Here is a 24,787-nt window from a genome sequence, read left to right on the forward strand (position 1 = left end):
AAGTTCAGTTCTCCACATTTCCACATCATTTCAGAAAGTGCAAATTCAGTTTGCAAATTAAATGAAAACAGATTTCCCATCTCTAAAGTGGACAATACTGAAATAGATGAACCAGTGATATAATTATAACTTATGGTAGTTCAGGGGTTGGCAAAGTTTTTGTAGCGTGGGCCAATTCAAGGTCCTGCAGACGGCGCAGAGGTGTGTGCAGCTGCCCATTGGCTGCAGGAGCTTCCTGCAGCCAATGGGAAGCCAACCAGTGTTGTGGAAGGCGATCCCCGCTCTGCTCCGTACCGGCTTAGCATGGCGCACAGGAGACGACCGAGTGGGCGGCAAGGGTCCCCAAGTGGGAGGTACATGGGCCAGTTAAACGACCCCCATGGGCCGCTTGTGGCCCATGGGCCCTAGGTTGCCGACCCCTGACTTAGTATAAGGCAGCTTGCTATATGTCTATGGTTTAAATTACATACGATTATTTTGGGGGTCTGAAAGAGTGGGAAGAATGATGAAACCCTGCAGAAGGTGTGGTGAAGTTATTGTCACTTTCTTTCCATATGAAACCCTCTAAGGAGATTGAAAAACGAGGATCTTCTATACTACTTCTCTATCGTGAATGATAAGTGCTTTTATCCGATTTAAATACTGGTAGTTGTCCTCAAACACATGTTTGTGCACAGCAAATACAATGCTAATTCCATTATATTTCACAACTTTAGCAGAGAACAGATCCAAGTGAGCTCACTGCATAGGCAGAGACCACAAACAATTGATTTCCACAATTAGAGCTGTCAAGCCTTTGTTTTCAAGTGGCCATATATCAATTTTCATGGGAATCACGGGACTGAAGCCAGTGATTATCAGTGGTGAATAAGAATCATGCGTTTATGAAACCAAGCAAGCAAGTTTTACACAGTTTGGACAACTGCTAGCATTGTGCTTTGTGAATAAATGTGACACATTGAAGAGAATAAATTCACTTTGATGTGTGGGGTACATGACTGATTAAAAAAGTACAGTACTCCATATGTAACACTTAGAACTAAAATGCTACATGGACTGCCAGTATTTTTAATGACAAGCATAATCCAACACATTAAATGGGAGGGATTTATATGATGGTTGGAATTGAAGCCATGTGCAAATATTAGTCATGCTTTGTTGAGTTGTACTAGTAGTGATGAGCACTAGCCTTCAAAGTACTGTGTATATGATTAACCTCTAAATACCACCTACAAAGTAACTATTATCACATTGCATCCCTACACTAGTTGCATGAGAAAAACATATGATACAATTGCTTGAGGCAATGGTGCAACTCTCAATCATTTTTTTAAATGACTGAGCAACTGATTTTCTTTGTTGCTGTTCGGAAAACAAGTATTGTGTTGTTCTTTGTCCAGGTCCTGACATTCATTCTTAGCAGCTTATGCCACATTTATTCACATAATGAGCTGCTCACTACCTAGCGACCTACCTGAAAAATTCTTTCATTTTTCCCACCTCACAATTTTCACTTATGGTGTGAGAACTCTGGCTTACATCTAATATAGGGCCTACTGGATGAAAAGTGTGTTCTGTGTGATTTTGTTCCAAGCTGGTTCACATAGTTAAGACTTTGAAGTGAAATGTAAGGGAAAGTGTATCTGTTACCATTTTTCTGCCAAATGTACTAGATTTTAACCATATAGGATAACATGGTACAAAATGCAGGGCAGAATCAATCTCTTACACACGTGAATCTTCTGCATCCAAATCAGACAGCATGGAGAACACGGTGCTTTAAGAATGCAGCTTAGCTACAGGGTGAAATTCACCCACATTCTAGCTCACATCTATAAAGGGAAGCTTTGGAAAAGAAGCTTCCTGCCCTAGAAACAAAGCAGGTCATGTAACAAAAATACTTGTTCTGCATTACTATAATAAAAGATACCCCTTGACTGCTCTTTTCAATATTTGAGGAATGGCAGTGGCTGCTATATGAAAAATTCCAAAACGAGAACAATATTGGGCCGGAGGGGGTCATAGTTCAGCGATAAGGGTATGGCCTTCGTACACAGAACCCAAGTTCAATCCCTGGCATCTCTAGCTAAATAAATATTTGTGGATCAAGGGAATGAAAGAGCCCAACCTAAGACCTTGAAGAGCTACTGCCAGTCAGAGCGAACAATACTGTGGTAATCATTAGTATTTCTAAGGGGTGTAAGAGGAATATGAATGCTTTAAATAAAATACCTTCTCCTCTCTGTATCGTCTCACACTGTTTCAAAGGGTCTCTCAACGCTTTGAAACAGATTATGGGCATGTATAAGGAAACTTCGGGGGGGGGGGTTTAAAAAAAAACCCTTTCTCCTCATTCCACTAAGAAGCTCCAATGGAGGAAGAAGCCTTTGAGACAAGCTGCCCCTGAGGAACACGAAAGGGAGGGACTATTGCTATTTGTTTTGAGCTACCTAGAGGCATCTGCTGGGCCGCTGTGGAGAACAGAATGCTTGACTTGATGGGCCTTTGATCTGATCCAGGGCAGTTTTCATCTTCTTAAGGTAGAAATCCCCATATCCCCTAAGGTAGAAAACCCAATTCTCTCCCTGTTGTGCTCATTTTCCACTTGAAAAGAATGCTGCGCATAGGAGAGCGTTCAAAACAAAACAGACCAGACCTTTGCTGTCTGAAGTACCATACAGCCAGCCCACCAGAGAACTGTTTCTGAGTCCTCCTGAGCCCCTGCTTTAGTTCTCCACGATGAGCGGCTTTAGAGAAGAGGCGCGAGGGCGCTTGACAGACCACCAACCATTTCAAGTGACCAGCAGAGCCCCGCCCCTTCAACTCCTCCTCCTCAGGTTTCGCCCCTCCCTCTTTTATCGCGCGGCCCCGCCTCTCTACCTCCACGAGCTCTGTGATTGGGCTGCAGCGCAAGGGCCGCAGCACGCCCTCCGCGGCGGAATGGGCGCATGCGCGTTGCTAGGGCTTGTGGAGAAAAGATGAGCGCTGCGGGGGTTGTTTATGTGCGTTTCGAGTAATTCTACTTCCTGCCTGGCGTGACTCTGCGCCGCTCCGTCGCTTCCGGGTCAGATGCTTCCTGGCGTCCGGGGCCTCTGAGCTACCGGTGTTTAGAAACCTCCCGAGGACGGCGGGCGGGGGGACTGGGGCCGATGTTGAGGCGCCGCTGCCGGCCGGGGGGGTGACGAGGGCGGCGGCGACGGCGGGCGCGAGAGAAGCGGCGGAAGAGAAGGGCCGGCGGGGCCTGGTCGCCCGATGGTGGGCCGGCGCTCGCCATGGACAAGATCCTGGAGGGCCTGGTGAGCTCCTCGCACCCGCTGCCGCTGAAGCGCGTGATCGTGCGGCGCGTGGTGGAGTCGGCCGAGGCTCCTCAGAGCGCGCCCGAGTGCCGGGCCATGTTCTCGCTCAGCACGCGCCTCATCCTTCAGGGTCCCGACCAGTTCCAGCGCCAGGTGGGGCGGCAGGTGCTCGAGGCCTACGCCCGCCACCACCGCGACGACTTCGAGGCCTTCTTCACACGCGGACTGGTGCTGGCCTTGCTGCAGGGGGGAGACCCGGCGTCGCTGCCGCTGCTGCCTCCACCTCTTCCCGCTTTGGCTCATGGCCTCGGGCCTAGCCTGGACCCGGCCGTGCTGGACTACATCCAGGTGGGGCTGCGTCTGCTCATCAGCTGCCCGGCGGTGCTGGAGCTCTTCGCGCTGCTTCAAGGGGAAGCGCTGCGCTTGGTGAGCGAGAGGCCGCCGGCCCCTCTGTGCGCTCGCCTCTGCCAGCTCCTGAGCGACTTCCCGCAGTGCCTGCCCCGCGGCAGGAAGCCCGCGCTCGCCTTTTGCCAGCAGCTGGTGCGCAGCATCGCCCACTTCCAGACGCAGGGCACCCGCGAGGCCGAGCTGCGCCTCTACGTCTCCCAGGTCACCCAAGTCAGCGGCCTCCTGCGCAGCATCTGGAAGGCAGAGCCCGACACGCTGCTGCCCTCCTTGCAGGAGCTCTTCGCCATCATCTCGTCCACCGGTGAGTTGCTGTTTCGCTTTCTAAGGTGTTGGCTTCAGTGCCTCTCTGGGGTTTGCAGAGGTATCACCTTAGGAAGAGCAAGAAGTAGGCTTGTGCAGTCACCCATACAGGCATCACCAAATGTTCTCCTTGTACAACATAATAATTATTATTATTTATTGTTTATACCCCGCCTATCTGGCTGGGTTTCCCAGCCACTCTGGGTGGCTTCCAAAGGGAATATTAAAATACAATAGTCTATTAAACATTAAAAGCTTCCCTAAGCAGGGCTGCCTTCAGATGTCTTCTAAAAGACTGGTAGTTGTTGTTCTCTTTGACATCTGGTGGGTGGGCGTTCCACAAGGTGGGTGCCACTACCTAGAGTGCCCTCTACCTGGTTCCCTGTAACCTCACTGCTCACAGCAAGGGAACCGCCAGAAGGCCCTCGGCACTGGACCTCAGTGTCCAGGCAGAACGATGGGGGTGGAGATGCTCCTTCAGGTATACTTGACCGAGGGCATTTAGGGCTTTGTGCTCGGAAACATACTGGGAGCCAATGTACGTCTTTCAAGACTGGTGTTATATGGTCTCGGCAGCCAGTCCCCAGTCTAGCTGCTGCATTCTGGATGAATTTTAGTTAATCAGAGGTAGCCCCACGTAGAGCGCATTGCAGTAGTCCAAGCGAGAGATAACTAGAGCATGCACCACTCTGATGAGACAGTCTGCGGGCAGGTAGGGTCTCAGCCTGATAAACAGATGCCCTGGACACATAATTGACCTGCGCCTCCATGGACAGCTGTGAGTCCAAAATGACTCCCAGGCTGCGCACCTGGTTCTTCAGGGGCTCAGTTACCCCATTCAGGACCAGGGAGTCCTCCACACCTGCCCGCCTCCTGTCCCCCCAAAACAGTACTTCTGTCTTGTCAGGATTCAACCTCAATCTGTTAGCCGCCATCCATCCTCCAACCGCCTCCAGACACTCACACAGGACCTTCACTGCCTTCTCTGGTTCTGATTTGAAAGAGAGGTAGAGCTGGGTATCATCCGCACCCAGCCCAAACCCTCTGATGATCTCTCCCAGCAGCTGCATGTAGATGTTGAAAAGCATGGGGGAGGGGACAGAACCCTGAGGCACCCCACGTGAGAGCCCAGGGGTCTGAACACTCACTCCCCACCACCACTTTATGAACACGGCCCAGGAGGAAGGAGCGGAGCCACTGTATAAAAGTGCCCCCAGCTCCCCACACCTCTTGACGGTCCAGAAGGATGTTATGGTTGATGGTGTCAAAAGCCACTGAGAGATCCAGCAGAACTAGGAGACAGCTCTCACCTTTGTCCCTAGCCCACCAGAGATCATTGACCAGTGTGACCAAGGCAGTTTAAGTCCCATGATGAGGCCTGAATCCCGACTGGAAGGGATCCAACATGAGCAGCATTCTCTCTCCCTAATGTCATCCTAGGCAGCTCTGGCAACATGTGTAAACAAGAACCAAGCTCTGTGGTTGCATTAGTTAAAGGAGTGGTGATGCAAGAGAGTCATGGCTTTATCTTCAGTTCTCGTGTGGTTCTTGTTTACACATTTTTCTGGAGAAGGTCATTGCTTCTGGGTTGCAAAGGTAACATTTGAATTGGAACAAAGTGTAAGGCAACAAGAAGTGTGGATAAAGTACTAATTAAAGCACTTAAAATTTATGTAACCTTTTTCAAAGTAGGTGAGTTTTAAAAAGCAAGGGGTCCATGACATACTAGATTATTAGATCTGGGAGCCACATCTTCCTTGTAGTCCTTCCCTCTTGGGCCAAAAATCATTATGGCATTTGGTGCTTGATATTTAGCTAAGTTTGGACAGAACTCGGAGAGCAGCTTGAGTCTCTTGACAATTCTTGCGTGGTTAGCTGTTTGGTTACTTTTAGATAACTTTGAAATTCAGCTGAAGTCATAGAGTGGCTTGTGCTAACCTTACAGCATGCTGAAGTATAAAAAAGTTATAACTGTAACTGAAACAGATATTGGGGATAACACTGTTAACTTATTACATTTCAGTATTAGTTTAATCTGTCTAGTGATGTGAATTTCCTGGAAATTTCCATAGAGAAACTAGAGTAATTTGCATCATAAATATTTCAGTTTGTATTGGAAAAAAATTCTGATGCCCTGGAGAGTGAACTAATTTACCATCTTTCTTCTTACATTCTTATAAAGCACTAGTGGAATTCAGCCCGTTAAAATAAACGGGCGCTAGAACAGATTTTATTGTTTTTTAGTGTGCAAAGCAAAGAGGAACGGGTGTGCAGCCCCGCCGAAGCGGCGGCTGTGGGAGGGGCTAGCCGCCGCCCCCCCACGTGCCGCCGCCACAGAAAGAGGCCGAATTGCGGCCTTCTTCTGGGCGCCTGCTGCCCAGCTGGGCTCAGCGGAGCGCCCCAACGAAGCGGCGGCTGTGGGAGGGGCTAGCCGCCCCCCCCACGTGCCGCCGCCGCCACAAAAAGAGGCCGAATTGCGGCCTTCTTCTGGGCGCCCGCTGCCCAGCTGGGCTCAGCGGAGCGCTCCAACGAAGCGGCGGCTGTGGGAGGGGCTAGCCGCCCCCCCATGCGCCGCCGCCGCCACAGAAAGAGGCCGAATCACGGCCTTTTCTTGGGCGCCCGCTGCCCAGCTGGGCTCAGCGGAGCACCCAGACTAAGCGGATTAAACGGTAGGCGGGGGGGGAGAGCGAGCGCGTGTGCGCGTTCTGTCTCTCCGTCCAATCCCTGTGTCTCTGGGGTACATGCGCAGTACCCCAGGGACACACGGGACACAGGGACTGGACGCAGGGACACTTGCATATTATTATATAGGATTACTTCATACAGTGCATAGTTAAACTATGAAGTGTTGCTCCCACAAGTAGTGGTGACCTCCAACTTTGAGAGCTTTCAAAGAGGTTTAAACAGATTCAGAGTGGATACGGATATTCTTCTTTGGCGATCACTCATGGCCAAGTAAGATTGTCTTCTGTAAACACTGTTTTAACAATGAGTCCATAGGTGACTGTGGAGGCCAATTCTGGACCCACACATCCTTCCACAGTGGGGACATTGGTTTCCGGGTAAGAGTTGATCACAGTGTGGATTTGCCAAGCGTGCCTTCCTCTTAGCACGTTTCTCCCTTGCGTCCTGAGTTTGAGTGTCTTCAAAGCCCATGACACCTTTGGTAAAGGCTGTTCTCCAACTGGAGCGCTCACAGGCCAGTGTTTCCCAGTTGTCAGTGTTTATACTACATTTTTAAAGATTTGCCTTGAGACAGTCTTTAAACCTCTTTTGTTGACCACACCAGCATTACGCTTTCCATTTTTAAGTTCGGAATAGAGTAGTTGCTTTGGAAGACGATCATCAAGCATCCGCACAACATGACCAGTCCAACGAAGTTGATGTTGAAGAATCATTGCTTTTATTATTAATGGCTGCTAGCCACAATGGTTTATGTTCTACCTCCCTTGTTGGAGGTGATATGCCCCTGAATGCCACTTCCTGGGAATCTCAAACAGGGGGAGCGCTGTTGTGCTCAGGTCCTGCTTTCATGCTTCCTGTAGGCATCTGGTTGGCTATTGTGAGAGCAGAATACTGGACTAGATGGACCACTGGCCTAATCCAGCAGAGGCTTTTCATATGTTTCCTCAGCTCCATAATATTAACTATTTGACTATTAGCTTTCCCATACATGTTTGTGTTCTGTTCATGAGCAACACATTTCTGGAATTCAAAAAGTTGCTAGATATGTGGTACATACAGATAGACTACTCCCAAAGAGATGAAAGTGGGGGAATACCCAAATTTCCTTCTTGTTTGATCACATAACATCCCAAAAAATACTAAGACAGGCCAAAGGAAGAAATTCTTCTGCTGGACTTAATTTACAAAAACATATCTGAATGGATTAAGATGTTGCTTAGAACTTTGAATAATATGTTGTAATAGAACTTTAATATGTACTTGAAATGTGTTTCAAAATTCAGTAGGAAAAAGAGTACAAGCAAAGCATAAATACTTCTTTCTTGTGTATTTGTCTGTTATAGATTTTGAACCCTCAGTTGCCTTGGCAAGTCTTGTGCAGCATATCCCATTACAGATGATTACAGTGCTCATCGGAAGCCTTACCACAGATCCAAATGTAAAAGATGCAAGTATGACTCAAGCTTTGTGCAGGTATAGTCTTTGTGTTAGAAAAGGGCATGACAGCATTACCCAAATTGAAAACCTCATAGCTGTTTGATCATATGAGTTTCAATGGATAGACTCAATCTGCATAAATTGGTAAATGGACAATACACTATTCTGAAGAGGAGGAAAAACATTTTGTTTTTAGACTATGTTTTAGACACTGTTGTGGCAAGCACAGTCTTAGAAGAGGCATTCCTTTTGTGAGAGAAGAGGAAAAATGTCTCTACTAAGTTCTGGCATGCCATCTTATGTTTTTTGTAAATATTTGTACTAAAAATAAACATGCATTTGTGTTGTGTTTTTATTGTCTGGTTCATCAGGGATGCAAACCCAATTGCCAGATATTGCAGCCATAAAAATAGTAATGCCATTAACACATTTTGCAACCGAATGAAATCTTTAAAAATTGGAAAATGTGACTCAGGAAAATCTGTAGTGGTACAGTATAATCATTGACAAAGAAGGTATTATGGTATTCTAATACAACAATCTGTCTTTTATCAAATCAATCAACTTGTGATAAGCATATTTATTGGGACTGATCTTGTCTACTGGCCTGTTATATTTCTATTTTGGGCAGTCTCAGTGTGGTGACACCGTCTTATACTGTATTTCTTTTTCCTCAAAAAAACCCCCACTATGGCTTATTTTCAGGGGATGTCTTATTTTTTTCCTCCTCCGGCTGTGGCCAGCATTGCTGCTGCACCTATCACTATGGCTTATTTTCGGGGTATGGCTTTTATTCCTTGAATGCTTAAAAATCCTGCTACGGCTTATTTTATGGCTACGGCTTATTTTCGGAGAAACAGGGTAGTAGTACACAACTTTAAAAGGGCATCAGGGTTTTTAAAAAAGTAAAAACAGTTTCTGCCAAAGAACCTGACCTGTGAAGTTACCTTCTCATAATAAGTTAGATATTGTTTCTTTTCAGCAGCATTATCTTGTTTGTCTTGGTTAGTAAGTATTTAGTAAGCTTTTGTGAAGCAAGTAGTAATTATTGGCCGTTGGATAAAAGTTTATGGGTAAAATTTGCTGCTTTTTAAAAATAGGTGATTTTGAACATGGGGTATACTCGAGCAACATGAAAGCTGCAATCTATGTGCATTTATTTGGGAGCAAGTCCCATTGACTTCAATGGTATTTACTTCAAGTTAAGCATGCATATGATCATGTACATTCATTGAGATAAAACAATTCTATACATTTTTGTACAACCTAGGTGGACAGTTAGAGGACAAAAGTAGCACTATGTGAATCTATCTTGAGTTGCAAAATGCATTGTTTGGGGCTTGTGATGCTGAGTATAATCTCAGTCTCTTTTATACAAAGGTGCTTTCATTCAGGCTTTTCTGGCTTTTCTACCCTTTCTGCTTCAGTCCCCTGCACTGCATTCAGTCCCATTTTGGAGAGTTCCCTAATCTTTAGGAGTCACTTTTCAGGGGACTCCAATATATAATAGGCAGGAAAGTCTTATTGTTTGAGGAGGTTTATCTCTGGATCCAAGTCATTCTTCTTAGAAAGAAGAGCTAACTGCTACTGAAATCTTAAACATCAGATTATCTGTTTTTTCCAAATATTAACAATGGTCATAACATCCAGCATTTAGAAATCTGCAAATGTAATAAATCAAATTCTAGATACCAGTCTAGGATATGAAGTGCTGAGAAAGGGCAATAAATAGAAATGAAGGTGGTGCTTAATCACATTGCTAAGAACAAGCAAATAGGTGATTTCATTAAGCCTATTAGTAGCCGTTCTGGGGCCTGTGGAGATTATGGTGCTGGCTTCAACTTTTTGCTACATGCATATGGTTAATAACAACAGTTTCTGACAAACAAATATCTCTTCAATCAATACATATATGGTAGGCTGCTAAGTAAACCTAGGGATCTAACTGGTTCTTTTTTTCTGAAAATGATTTATTTGGTATTGATTGTTTAAATTCCTGTGCCTTTGTAGGCCATAGATTTTAAAACTTACATAGCCTTGCAAATAAGTGCTCAACATTTTCTAGCTAACACACAGTATTTTACTAGCACACACACAAATCTTATTTGCCTATCATGTTAAATTTTAGTGCTGACAACGCTTATAGACCATAAGAGACAAGTCCCACAGCTACAGGATAAATACATCATCAGTTAGTGAAATCTTCCTGAGGAAGCCAGCTTCACCTGCCTTTTCTTTCTAGCTGAGCAACTGCAGTCATTTATATTGGTCAGCTAGATGAAGAGGAGTATCTTCAACTAATATGAGGATAGGTATAGTGTAAGGTCAATGATCACAAAAGACTGCATGTAGGTGAGCTGGAAGAAACGTTAATTGCTTGGCAGAGCCTGTCATCCTTTATGCATTCACAGTCTCTTACAGGGTTTTCAGCTAAACATGGGTGAGCTCTCTCTGGCTTGATAGAATAGAATAATTTATTGGCCAAGTATCAACCATACTTGGAATTTTGCTTTGACTACATTGCAATGTAAAGAAAAGGAAAGAAAGTACCTCATACAACCACTATTCCCCTCACAATACAACAGCACAGCGAAAAGACCCCATACCACCAACAGACCCCCCTTCCACCCACAACTACAAATTCAACAATTGGATGGTCCAAGGAAAAAAAGCTATGTTGTGCTTTGTGATTTGGTTGGGAGCAGCAGTTATGAGCAAAGGTGCAAGATGCTTGGAAAAGTTGTTTTCCCCATCCCTCCCCAAGAAAACTGTTCCCATCTCTGGCTCCTGCTATGGTGGTAGGAGAAATATTTCTCCTTCCTTGTCTTCCTCCACCTTGGCAGTAGAGAAAGAAATTGGGGTGTCTATTTCTCCCTTCTTCCAGGCACCTGGAATTCTGAGAAATGTCATTTTTGCAAAAACAGAGACATAAGTTGGAAAGAAGAAGCTTAATTCTGTGTTGGGGGTTGTATACTCAATTTGTCTTTAAATTGAGTACCATGAGTCACTAAGGTTCATATTTTGAGCCAAGTCATTGGTTACTAAGCACAGCAACATCTCTGCTTTGTATTGCTAAATGCAGGCATCACAAACACAAAGGAATGCTGGGTCACCTTGTTTGTTGGCTGTTGGGTGTACTAGTGAGGGATATGCACTTGCCATTTCTCCACAGATGTTTTCTTCCTTTCTGAAAAAAAGTAAATGTTACATTAAATGTTGGAAACCTAGTAAATGTTTTGGTTTCCTAGCATATCTTAGCATTGTGCAAGGACCAGTCGGAAAAGAGAAACCATTACATCAAGATCTTGCTTCCTTTAATTCAGATCTCTGCCATAAATGTTTTATTTGAAAACTTTGGACATGAGGATATTGTTTAATAAGGACCACTGGTTGGCTTTGACATTTATTGGTAAATGTTTACAGAATGGCAGAAAATGGGGAGGGAATAAAAGCATTGATCTGCATTCATGGCACTTGTTCGACAGTATTCCACACAGCACTCCAAACGAAAAAGCTCCCGTTAGCTTGATAAAATAAATTCTTATTTTCTAAGTGGTGTAGTACTGCAGTTTGAGTACTGCAACTAATGAACTTCCCCCTGCCACAAAACCTTGGAGAAAGTTGTTTGCAAAGGCCAGAGAATTATGCACTGCCATGACTCTCAGTGTGACTTAATGTGATGGTCATAATATGAAAACCAACACAAACTGTGGGGTAATTAAATAATTAGAACTTCTTCCTTTTTTCCCTCTGAAATACTAACAAGCACCCCATCTTTTTTCAGAATGATTGAATGGCTGTCCTGGCCATTGGCTCAGCATGTGGAGACCTGGGTGATAGCACTCTTGAAAGGGCTGGCTGCGGTCCAGAAGTTTACTATCCTTATTGATGTTACTTTGCTTAAGATTGAAATGGTAGGTATGGTCGCTTTTGCAGAACAGCTTTTCTGCTTATTCCAGACTGGTGTAAATATTGTGTAATACAGAATGAAAATTGCTGTATAACAGAAAACTGAAGAATATCTCAATTCTGATGTGTTTGGTTTTTTTTTTAAAGGTTTTTAATCGACTTTGGTTTCCTCTTGTGAGACCTGGTGCTTTGGCTGTCCTTTCTCACATGTTGCTTAGTTTTCAGCATTCTCCAGAGGCTTTTCACTTGGTAAGTTTTCATTTGTCTGAGCTTTAAACCTACTGCTTACAAACAACTTCCATAGCTTTCTTTGTAAAATCTAGACTGCAGTCTTATGTTCATACTGGAGGGTGAACGTCTTGTGACTAGTTGTAAACCAGCTATAATAACCAACTTCACATCTGTACAGTGGTACCTCTAGTTATGAACTTAATTCGTTCTGGAAGTCCATTCTTAACCTGAAACTGTTCTTAACTAGAGGCCTCTCTAATGGGGTCTCTTGCTGCCGCTGCATCGCCAGCACACAATTTCCGTTCTCATCCTGGGGCAAAGTTATCAACTCAAGGTAACTCTTCCAGGTTAGTGGACTTTGTAACCTGAGGCGTTTGTAACTCAGGGTACCACTGTACTGCAGATAATAAGGTCTATCCTTCTGGTTATATCATGTATTGCAACTTCAGTTTTATCCTGCTGTTTACTGAAGATGTATTGTACAAAACGAGTTTTAAAACAAATAGAACTAGATATTAAGAATTGTGAGAACTCCTTGCACGCTTACCTGCCACAAGTACTTGGCAAGGGGAGTTAGATAGAGCCACTACCACAAAAGATGTCTCAATGTTCCTGCCAGTTCATGATGTTCAGTTATGTTTTAAACACCTCCTACAGTCTGTTTTGAGGGCCAAATTCACAGTTGCCTCTGAGCTCTTCATGCCAGCGGCTACTCCACAGTCTTGAATGTGCAGGCTACACACAGGCACACAACCATCTCAGCTAATTTTTCTTCTACATCATCTGAGAGAGGTAGATTGTGCACCCATCAGATTACAGGTAGGGGGCCTCAGAGTGCTCAACTCCACCCACCCTAGCATTGTGTCTACGTCATCTTTTCTCCTGCTGCCACCAACAAAATCTGTGGGGTCTCAAGAGGGGCCAGAATTGCTGGGGGGGGGGGGCAGATCAGGCCTCCAAACTGGAGGATTAAACACCTCTCACTTAAAATGTAGTAATATGAAGGCACATAATTCAGTAAAGATGTTTCTAAAATTCTGTTGGGAGTCAAAGATGTCAGTAGCCTGCTTAAAAAGTTGTTGAATACAGGCTTTTCTAGAATGTTCTAATTCATACTGTTTTGATTGTGAATTCCTTTTAAGATTTTGAATTTATGGGCAAGGTGGAGGTGAGCCACCCTCGATGGAGCTGCAAACTAATACCAAGATAAAGTCATAGAATACGGAACAGGTTGTACATTATCAGGGTGACAGTAAACAATACAGGCCATTAAATGGTTCAATAATAATATTTAGAACAGCCTTCCCCAAAATTGTTGTCCTTCAGCTGTTTGGGGTTTTGCTATCCAAAATTGTTGAAAGGCAGCAGGTTGGGGCAGGCTGATTTAGAAGAACAATGCAATACTAATGCAATGTTGCTGTCTATCGTGATTTAAATATCTTAATGGAATTGAGGGTTTTCTGTTACAACTTTTGCTCCTTACCATTAAAATGGTTATCAGTTATTAATTGCATTCAAGTAGATATGAATAGCATAGTTTTTCAGATGAACTGGGGCAAATGCTTTGGTCTTTTTCTCTTAACATTAGATTGTTCCTCATGTGGACAAGCTGGTAAAATCTTTCAGAATCAATGGCCTTGCCTCCAGTGCAACATTCTTGGGACAGCTGAGTGAGCTAATACACTGTATGATGTATCATTACTCTGGATTCCCAGAACTCTATGAGCCTATTTTAGAAGCTATCAAGGTAATGCAAATAAATTAAATGCTACAGGTTGAAGATGCGGGTTGGTCTTGATGCTCTGCAGTGAATCTGGATTAAGGGAGGAATCTGGATTGAGGGAGGGATTGAGAATTTGGATTGAGGGAGAAAATTGGATTATATTGTAGAACTAGAAAAATCACTGGCTAGGAAGATGTGGAAAAAAATTATATCAGTATTGATCTTTAAAAATAAGATCTCTGGTTGCTTAATCCAGAAAAGCACTAAAAAGCAGAGAATGCACCCTTACCTTATTGGAGCATTTTCATAGAGTTACTGAAGATTATTGGTGATTATCGAAGGAAAAAGTCACTATGTATTAACTCATTGATGGTGGAAATGGTTTGAAATGACCAAGATATTTCCAGATCAGAAATGTTGTTTGTATTGAGGAAGAATATATACATTGATTTTTATTTGATTTATTGTATTTCTATGCCATTTTTCATTCAGATCAAATCAATATATACAGTGACACCATTGTCATAAGATGTAGAACAAGTCCTTCCATAAAGGCAGAAAACACACACAGCAGTATATTTGGCTTTGACTGTTGTCTCTTTTGGTTGGTGTATCATTAAAAAAATGCATCTTATGGTGAACAGAGGCTGTCGAGTGTTTTTGCTACACTTTACAGCTTGAGAGGCACTCTTTGTGGCAAAGAAATAGTGGGGACACAGATCAAAGATTTAGAGTTGAAAAGACACAGCCTCTTGTAATTTTTCTTGGCTGTGCATTCACAGTGAATCTTTGATGGCTGGCCAAACAACTGTGATACTTTTTCAGCATTACCATGAGTAAAGAGCCTGAGTTGTGAGGACAATGTGGGGTGACTATTAAATTATTGCTTTGTAGATAGTGTTGTGAAAACAAGTGCTTAAAGTTGTTGCTGCTCACTGCTCAGTGTTGAATTTTCCCTTCTTGTAGGACCTTCCCAAACCCAGTGAAGAGAAAATTAAAATGATACTAAATCAGAGTGCCTGGACATCTCAATCCAGTTCCTTGCAATCTTGTCTGTCTAGATTTTCTGGAAAATCTGAAACGGGAAAGACTGGTCTGATTAACTTAGGAAATACATGTTATATGAACAGTGTGATTCAGGCATTATTCATGGCTACAGAGTAAGTTTAAACTTCCTCTTGTGAGGAATCCCAAGCATTCTTTGTACTAACGTATATTTTTCTTTAAAAAAAAATCATGGATCACATCATTATGGTTTTGATATTGCCAGTGAAGAACTAGGTAACATGGCGAAATTGGTCCACTGGCCTAAATTCAGTTTTCCTTAACCAAACATTGGGCTCAGATATATTGGAGTTCACATTATATCCTGCATGTCATCATGTATTCATGTTAATATAGGTAAAAATTATACCATTTACATAAGTCATCGTGGCAATAAAATATAGTTTACTTTGCTCCCTGATAGATGTTTATGCACTCAAGAAAATCACCAATTGGGAGTTGTTGGGGGTTTTTGTTTTGTTTTTTTGAAAAATGCCCACTTTCCTTTAGACCAGGCATCCCCAAACTGCAGCCCTCCAGATGTTTCTGCCTACAACTCCCATGATCCCTAGCTAACAGGACCAGTGGTTGGGGAGGATGGGAATTGTAGTCCAAAACATCTGGAGGGCTGAAGTTTGGGGGTGCCTGCTTTAGACTATCATCTTCTATAATTTTTTTTATAAAAAAATCCACTTTGAATTGAAACAAGGTGTGTGTTGTATGAATAATGGTTGATATCTGACTAAGTCATACTTGGAGTTGACCACTTGAAATCAGTGGAATAAAAAGATAGTCATGATTTCAGTGTAACAACTCTAGTAGGACTAGTGTTGGATATTGCCCATAGTGTGCTGGGTCATTCAGACCATTCTGCATTACAAAAGCAAACACTGACCAAAGCTAATGTCAGATAAATTTGTTCTGTGCCATCAGAACATTGTTCATATGACGATACAGTACATGAAACCATTGTCATCTCATCTCTTTCCCTTTTGCAGTTTCAGGAGGCACGTATTATCTTTAAATCTAAATGGGTGCAATTCACTAATGAGAAAGTTGCAACATCTATTTGCATTTTTGGCTCATACTCAGGTGTGTGTAACTCTTTTTTAATTTTCTGAATATTGTAGCCATAATATCCAAAACTTGCATCTGTCTAAATGTTCTACCAGAATGTACCTAGACAAAAACACGTTCATATTTCATATAGATTATTTTAATATTCTCAGCTTTTCTAAGCCAAGAAAAAAGAATAGCCTTGTTTTCCATGAGTGAAATTTTATAAGTTGCAAAAACATGTGCAGAATAGTTAAAACAGGCATCCCCAAACTGCGGCCCTCCAGATGTTTTGGCCTACATCTCCCATGATCCCTAGCTAACAGGACCAGTGGTCGGAGAAGATGGGAATTGTAGTCCAAAACATCTGGAGGGCCGAAGTTTGGGGATGCCTGAGTTAAAATGTAGCCAACATAGTTGAGATTTTCACAGTAGTAATTTTGGATTGTCGCCAGTTTCAGACATTTGTTCCCAGCTGCCCAGACCTTGCTTTGTGAAGTCAAAAATGAGCATCCAAGTATGGCTGCTGTGTACAACTAAAAAAATGCTGTACGTAAGGCACTGAAAAGATTAGGGAAAAGGGATGAAATAGTTCATATTCTTGCTACACCCGTATAACTTTTTTTAGCTTTAAGCCATTTGTCTACTTGCATATTTTGTAGAAACAAATCTACAGTTTAGATTATTGTTATGTAAGAGATAGATTTGAAGGTAAAACTATTAGTGCACTGTTTGTTTTTTATACATGAGATTTAATCTGTCATACTTGCATGCACTTGCAATCTAATCATTTGAGCATCCCAATTCAGAAATTAAGGAATGCTTCATAGAGCGGTGTCTTTACTTTGCATTTCACTTGATTTTACTTGCTTCCTGATACAGAGAGAAGCCTATGCTCCTCGGATTTTCTTTGAGGCTTCCAGGCCACCCTGGTTCACCCCCAGGTCCCAGCAGGACTGCTCTGAGTATCTCAGGTTCCTGCTAGATAGGTATGGTGCTCTGAAATCTGCATTGGTGTTTTTTACATTGTTGACCAAAGAAAAATAACCAGAGATACCATCACAGATTTCTAAGTTCTTTTGTGCTAGAGTTCTAGAATTGCAAGTTATAACTGTATTCGGAATCTTCAAGGATTCGGAACTGAGGGAGGAATTCAGTGTCACAGTATTATGATCATTCCTTCAGTGCCACAGTATTATGATCATTCCTTCAGTGCAAGCATCTCTGCTTGCCAAATGAAATGCTCTCCTGTCCAGTGTTAGAAACACAGATATATAAGCTAGGCGCCAAATGGCTCCTTAAACCCAGGGTTACAGTCGCTAAAATGGAATACCTAGTCATCTGGGGGCCAAACAACTCAAACATATTTTTCAAATGACATTTTCATTCTTGAAATTTGTTCTGATTGTGCAGATAAAATATAACAGATAACATTATACATGATGTGTTGCTAGTGTGGGAAAACAATCAAGATCCAAGGATCCCCAGGCATGCACCTCCAGATGGTGGAGACGACAGGCACCATCCTGGCACCTTGGTAGCAAGTGGTCAATAGCCAGATGCAAAATGCTCCTGGAGAATTTCAAACACTGCTCCTGTCTCCCTCTCCCCACATGGATCTGGAGGGTCTCCTGATTAGGAGGAGGGGCAACCCTGTTGCACAAGGGTGACTTGCTTAGTTTAATTGAATGTGGCCCTGAATATCTGTGGTAGAGAAATGCTGCTTGGGGGGGGGATCTAGGTTCTGTTTAGTCTCTTTAATTAGCATGCATTTGCAAAGCCAAAATGGCTGACTACCCTTCTTAACTCCAACATGCATGCATGCCATTGGTGTTTACATCTGTAGTCTAACCTTTTTTTTCAGTAAGACATTCAACTTGGCTTACAATCAGCAGCTATGTCTGTTCTAGAGAACTCTTGAATCCCTGCAAGCAATTTTTTTAAAAAAAATATATGCAGGAAACTTTTTTTGTGTAATATACTAAATAACACTCCAGTTTCCTGGAGGTTCCCTCGTTGCGAGAACCCAAGTTGCAGGGAACTAGGCAGAGGGCCTTCTTGGTAGTGGCGCCCGCTCTGTGGAACACCCTCCCATCTGATGTCAAAGAGAACAACTACCAGACTTTTAGAAGACATCTGAAGGCAGCCCTATTTAGGGAGGCTTTTAATGTTTAATAGATTACTGTATTTTATTTTTCTGTTGGAAGCCGCCCAGAGTGGCTGGGGAAACCCAGCCAGATAGGCGGGGTATAAATATATTATTATTATTATTATTATTATTATTATTATTATTATTATTATTTATTTTATTATACCAACAGTTATTTGTGTGAGAGAGACACTTATACATACAAGCAAATAAACTAAAACAGTGATGCTTTAATCAGTGAAGAGAAATTGGTAGGGAAATAAATCATCTCATTTGATTTCTCCTCCTTAGGCTGCATGAGGAAGAGAGGACCCTGAAAATCCTTTCTTTGTCAAAGCTTTCAGAAGATATGAATGAAGAGTCTGTAGTCCAGGAGGTGTCCAGCAAAACGCAGCTGATTACCAAACAACCTTGCAGAGAGGAAAGAACATTAATAGAGAAAATGTTTCGGGGGAAACTGCAAACAAGCATATGTTGTTTGAACTGCAAAAGTACTTCTTACAAAGAAGAAGCCTTCACAGATCTTTCACTTGCTTTCTGTCCTCCTGTATTCTTAGAAAACGTTGACCCACCAAGTACAGAAAATTCACCTGAAGGAAAAGATGACTGCATGGAACAAGTCAGTACTGGGGCATTCAGTCCTGTGGCAGAAACAGCAGCGGATGGTTTAGCAATTGGTGATTGCTGTGAAATGGTCACAAATGATGGGACCTCAAAAGACCCTCCCATTGACTCAAACTGTGAAAACACTCAAGATCCTTTTCCATGCAAGTCTGAGAACAGGGATAGTTTGCGGAAACATGTCACTGAAGCTACTCCCTCAGTTACTGACTTGCTGAATTATTTTCTGGCACCCGAGGTTCTTAAAGGGGATAACCAATATTATTGTGAAAAATGTGCCTCTCTACAGAATGCGGAAAAAACTATGCAAATTGTAGAGGAGCCAGAATACCTCATTCTTACTCTCCTAAGGTTTTCATATGACCCCAAATGTCACATTAGGCGCAAAATCTTAGACAATGTGTCTTTGCCACTTGTTCTGGAGTTACCTGTCAAAAGAACTGCGTCACCCTTAAGTCCAGTGCCAGGCGTATGGTCTATGGGTGTTGAATTTTCTGACACTGGTGAGAATCTAGCTAAAAAACTCAAGCCTTCTGGTGCTGAAGAAGTGTGTTGCCCTCAACTAGTCCCTTATGTTTTAAGTTCTGTAGTTGTGCATTCTGGCATATCATCTGAAAGTGGGCATTATTATTCTTATGCCCGAAATGTTGCCAGTTCAGGGCCTTCATTAGGATCTTGTGATCAAACCCAAAGTCTGGCTTTAGCTTATCCACAAAGCAACTTGATGGCTGGAGAAGCTCCCGTTGCAGCTTCTGAAAAGGAACTGGATGAAAATGAGGTGTCAAAGGAATGGTTTTTATTTAATGATAGCCGAGTGACATTTACCTCATTTCAGTCAGTCCAGAAAATTACGAGCAGATTCCCCAAGGACACTGCTTATGTGCTGGTTTACAAAAAACAGAACAGTACAAGTACACTCAGCGCTAAATCAACCAATGGGCTCTGGGTCAATGGAGATCCCCCTCTGCAGAAAGATCTTATGGATGCCATTACAAAAGACAATAAGCTATATTTGCAGGTAAGGTGCAGACATTGCTAATGTGATTAGATGGCTTAAGACTGCAATCCTATACCCACTTAACATTGTAGTAAGCGCCATTGAACTCAATGGGACGTACTGCTTCTTAGTAGACATGTATTTGATTGCACTGTAAAAGCTTAATGCAGGCATCTAGCTATAGTTGTAAGTCCCAAGGCTGTAGCTTGCAGACAAATACAAGAGACTTTGCATGGTTTTGAGCTGCTGGATCACTTCCATCTCAATGGGGCAGTACTTCTGGAGGTAAGAGCCTAGTGCAGGCATCTCTGTACACAATGGTTTGGCAACGCCAGATTGTTTTTTGGCTTGTCAAGTTTGTAAGCTGGCTTGTCTCTAGTTCAGACATCTCGCCCAACAACATTATTATGGTTCCTTAGCCATGCTTGAGTGTGATGTCTGAACTGAGCCTTTACCTAGTAGATCTTTCAGTTGTGTAGGCTGTTGTTATACTTTCCACAAGAATGCTATGTGACATTCAGTGTGAATATTTTGCAGATATGTAGCTCTGATGATATGTTGTACAGAACAACGTAGTTGCATTACCAGGTGTTTTCCGTGAAGAATTGGGGGGGGAGTGGGTTTCACTGAAATTCATGAATGAATATTCATTCATTAAGTAATGAGGTGTTTAAAAACTTCCAAACATTTTTGTAGAATGCAACTTGAATTTTATTTAGTTTAGAAAAGCTGGAATATCTGGCAGTTCAATTTGCTGTATGACTATCTTAACAATACAAAGTAACCTCAAAGTTGTGATACAAAAATGAATGTGGTTTAATGTTTTCTAAACAAGCACAAAGGAAAGGAACAAACACAAATGTGTTTCGTTGAAAGATTCTGCAGCACTTCATCCTTTACAAGTTACAGCCATAATTTTTGTTGAAACTTTCTGAAGTCTGTATCGCAGGGATGGGGAATCTGTGGCCTTAGGTGCTGACTATTGGCTATGGTGGCTGGGGTGGATAGGAGTTAAGAGTCCAGCAACATCTGAAGAGCCACATATTCCCCACCATTGATGTATCAGCGTTAAATAGTTTCTGTTCTGTAGATGCCGCTTAGTTAATTCATTTCGTTTCATAACTGTAGAATTACTCAGTTGATTTGCATAATCATGTCGTTCAAAAACCCATTTTGCACAGGTAACATTTTATAGTGGAGCTTAATAGGGAGATTTTTGAACTGAGGGTATTTGAGAGGAATTTATTCATTTTTAAAATGTATTCCTTAAACGATTGGCTATTTTGTGACACACACCACAACCTTCTAAAACCTTTTGGGATAAATGCTAGGTCTATATTAGCATGCCTTCAACTTTTTATTGGCTAAACATAGTTACAAGAGCAAGTTTTCAATGATAAGGAGTTGGCTTCAACCTTATCAGATTTTATGATGAAACCTATAGTGTACATGGATATTTGGATTCAGCTGCTCGCTTTTCCCTCAAGCAACATCAAAACTCAACATTGCTCAAGTACGATTACTAAAGAACTAGGCAGAATTCCTGCAACATTTGTACTTGATGCACTTATTAACCCCTAGTAGCTTAATGAACAGCATTGATGTACACCGTGAAACAGTCATTGCAGTATCATAGCCTGGGAATTGTATTGAGGCTTTAATCACCAGGCCAGTATATGCAAGAGAACTGAAATTATACAACCTGTATCTTTTGAAGTCATTCTATAGCCTTCATGATCTTGCTAGCATTGTAAGAATTTTAGCTTTGGGTTCATTTTAAAAGTTTGTAGTGCTTACATTTGTGGGGCAGTGTTTGAGTATGTGATTGAAATAGCTTTGGGTGTCCTCAGGCTGCTTCACAAGAAGCAGCCTTTGTATATACCGAGTAGCAGCCCCCCCCCCAGTGTGTGTCTGTCTGTCTGTCTGTCTGTCTGTCTGTTCCCAGATCTGCTATGTGCATCCCCCTGGTTGATGCCAGAGATTGAATCTGGGACCTCTAGCATGCAAGGCCCCAGTTAAACTGCGGCCCCAGTTAAACGTCTCTTCTGTTTTTCAAAGCACACAACTGCATACCACATGATATTTGGATGAAGGGCAGTATATAAATATAATAATGATGGTGATTATAATAATAATTTCTGCTGTATAGTGTTAACAGGTGCTTCTGTTACGTGCTTCTGCTTTTGAGTTTCTGCTTGAGCATTCTGCAGCTCACTGCTGAACAAAACTGGTGTAGCTGTGCCAAATGTAAATTGCCGCCCCTCCCCCTTACTCTGAAACGAGCTTAAATGTTCATAACTAGGTTTACTTGTCTATTTCAGGAGCAAGAGCTTAGTGCTCGAACACAGGCCCTTCAAGCAGCTGCAGCTTCGTGCTCCTTTCGGCCAAATGGATTTGATGACAATGACCCCCCAGGAAGCTGTGGGCCAACTGGCGGAGGTGGTGGAGGCGGATTTAGCACTCTTGGCAGACTAGTGTTCTAGGAAGAGAGCATCAAACGCATTGGTTTCCAAACAGCTCCTGATACTGCTTAGGACTGTTCTTACTGAACTGTATTAAATAATGTACTAAGCTTTTTTTTCAAGATGTGATCTTTGTTCTAAAGAAAACTCTCTTTTTTATTTGAAATAAATAAGTGCATCATGGAGAAATCTACCTCTTAAATTCACTTGTTTTTATGGAAAGATATTCTTCCAAAAGAGGAGTTAGAAGATTTTTATGACACTAGATGAACTACTAAAAAGCACTTGCAACATGTAATCCCAAATCCCTTGATGAAAGAATACTTATTCTTTGAAAAAGAGAAGGTTACTCAACGCCAGCAGTGTTTGCAGTGTGGTTAATTTGTCCATAAATCTATAAATCCTCAAAGGCTCTGGAGTTGGTAACCTGAAAATAAATAAAAATCCAATGTGCTAACAATGTAATCCAGGATAAGAAATACTCAAACTCAATATATTTGCATTACAGGTACATATATTAAAAAGTCACTTTAATGTGCTTGTTAAATCATTTTTCCAAATGTGCATGGTCTTGTAGGGGGTGGGAATTAAGTAAAAAAAAATGCAAAGTTTGTAGTATTTTTAATTGCTTTGAGGATTTTAAAATTATTTCAGGGAGTACATCTGCTTTGTTTTGAAGGAAAAGACTTTGTACGTGCCTTGTACTTTAACAAAGTACAAAACCTTTTGAGGCTGCAGAAGAGTGTAGAACATGAGGTGTTAATTTCTTGTTTAATATGAACTTAATACGTTTTTGGAAAGTGTTAGCTTCGCCAGAAGTAAAGTCTGATGGTTCTAAAAAATACATTTGTTGTTCGTGATTTTTCGTTCAAAATGGACTTCCATTTTATTCTGTTTATTATTGACATCACTGCTTTTGTGGAATACAAAAAATATGGTAATGAAACTTTACCCATATTGCTGAGATGAAACATTTTTTGCAACTGACATTTTCATGCTCTTGAACTTTACATATTTGGGGTGTGGCAGGAAACCTCTTATTTCTCCCTCTTTTCGAAAAGCCAACATAATGGATATAAAACAAAGTTTGAAATGTTTGGCTAAAACCACTACCTCCAGCTAGATTTTCCTTATGCATTCATTCTCTGCTCCATCAGAACCACCCAATGAGCTTTGCATGGAGTACTCTTTACAAATCTTATATAAATAAGCATACAGGATTAGTTTAAAGGAATTGTTTAGAGCACCTTGGTAAGAGAAATTGTAAAGGTAAGATAAATACAGTAGTCTGATTCTAACCATCCTTTTTTGTAAAAATACTATATTTTTAATATTGTATTATTTGTAAGCCTCCTAGAGAATATTTACTGATGGGTAGTCTAATGGGACCCAGGTGGCGCTGTGGGTTAAACCAGAGAGTCTAGGGCTTGCTGATCAGAAGGTCAGTGGTTCGAATCCCTGCAATGGGGTGAGCTCCTGTTGCTCGGTCCCAGCTCCTACCCACCTAGCAGTTCGAAAGCACATCAAAGTGCAAGTAGATATATAGGGGAAGTAAACGGCGTTTCCATGCGCTGCTCTGGTTTGCCAGAAGCAGCTTTGTCATGCTGGCCACATGACCCGGAAGCTGTCTGTGGACAAACGCCGGCTCCCTCGGCCTATAGAGCGAGATGAGCGCCACAACCCCAGAGTCGGATACGACTGGACCTGATGGTCAGGGGCCCCTTAACCTTTACCTAGTCATTTCTAATAAATAATAAAATAGAAAAGGGGGTCATTGGAGGATTGCACTTGCTTCAGTGAGATCACTGTCAGCAAAAAGCTCCATTTGGAAATGATTTTTTTTATATAAAAAAAATTATAATGAAACGACGTTCTTCTCTTGAAGTATCTTTAGGATATTTATGGGGGTGCTGCATACAGAAGAGTGAGAAGCCAATATAGTGACATATCCTTTTTTAAATGATGTTGGATTTTTCAGAGACTACAGCAAAACAAGTATGTTGAACTGTGTACTGACACGTCTTGTGCTTTTCCTTGCTTTAATGATTAAAGGCTTTGATACTAAGTTAAGTAAACTTAAGGAAGTTCATAGAGGGAACACTTCCTGTGCTGCAGTCATCTGTGACCCACAAACCTTTCTGGAGGGTTTGGGGGTGAAGGGACGTCAGAACAATGTGATGGGGCTGCTGGGAAGGGCAGGGATACTCTAGATCTGGGCTTGATCTAAACTAAATGTTTACATAATAATTAGCTTCCCCACCCCACCCCACCCATCTCCAGCATTTCCCTGTGCCCCCAACCCACGTTCAGAAGAGGCCCCTCAGTCCTCCAGAGAGGTGCTTGGGAAGGAAGCACAGTGGCTGCAGGAGGGAAGAAGGAACAGGAAACATTTCATCTACAAGGTTAAATTAAGACCCTGGGATCTAAGCCAAAATACTGTTCTGCTTAAAAGAGGATTGGTGCATCAGT

At 42.3% G+C, this 24,787-nt stretch overlaps 1 protein-coding gene and 1 long non-coding RNA gene across 3 annotated transcripts in view; one reads left to right on the forward strand and one right to left on the reverse strand.

Annotated features, from left to right (window-relative positions):
• Positions 1–2,969, reverse strand: part of LOC132592637 (uncharacterized) — a 26,115-nt gene extending 23,146 nt beyond the window's left edge. Inside the window, exon 1 of the long non-coding RNA XR_009558137.1 lies at positions 2,657–2,969. This is a non-coding gene — a long non-coding RNA (uncharacterized LOC132592637). The remainder of the gene's footprint in view (positions 1–2,656) is intronic.
• Positions 1–23,160, forward strand: part of USP38 (ubiquitin specific peptidase 38) — a 26,293-nt gene extending 3,133 nt beyond the window's left edge. The window contains exons 1-10 of one of the 2 annotated variants that reach the window (XM_035112113.2): positions 3,129–4,005; positions 8,033–8,162; positions 11,911–12,040; positions 12,183–12,284; positions 13,855–14,013; positions 14,956–15,149; positions 16,032–16,125; positions 16,972–17,078; positions 18,530–19,877; positions 22,178–23,160. In XM_035112113.2, coding sequence (XP_034968004.1) covers positions 3,273–4,005; positions 8,033–8,162; positions 11,911–12,040; positions 12,183–12,284; positions 13,855–14,013; positions 14,956–15,149; positions 16,032–16,125; positions 16,972–17,078; positions 18,530–19,877; positions 22,178–22,339 — 3,159 coding nt within the window. In that variant the 5' untranslated portion in view covers positions 3,129–3,272 and the 3' untranslated portion in view covers positions 22,340–23,160. Of the gene's footprint in view, positions 1–3,128; positions 4,006–8,032; positions 8,163–11,910; positions 12,041–12,182; positions 12,285–13,854; positions 14,014–14,955; positions 15,150–16,031; positions 16,126–16,971; positions 17,079–18,529; positions 19,878–22,177 lie in introns of those variants that run through there. The other variant, XM_035112115.2, reaches the window with a different exon arrangement.
• The last annotated feature ends 1,627 nt before the right edge of the window (positions 23,161–24,787 follow it).

The sequence above is a fragment of the Zootoca vivipara genome, chromosome 9, assembly GCF_963506605.1.
Source record: "Zootoca vivipara chromosome 9, rZooViv1.1, whole genome shotgun sequence".
NCBI lineage: Eukaryota > Metazoa > Chordata > Lepidosauria > Squamata > Lacertidae > Zootoca > Zootoca vivipara.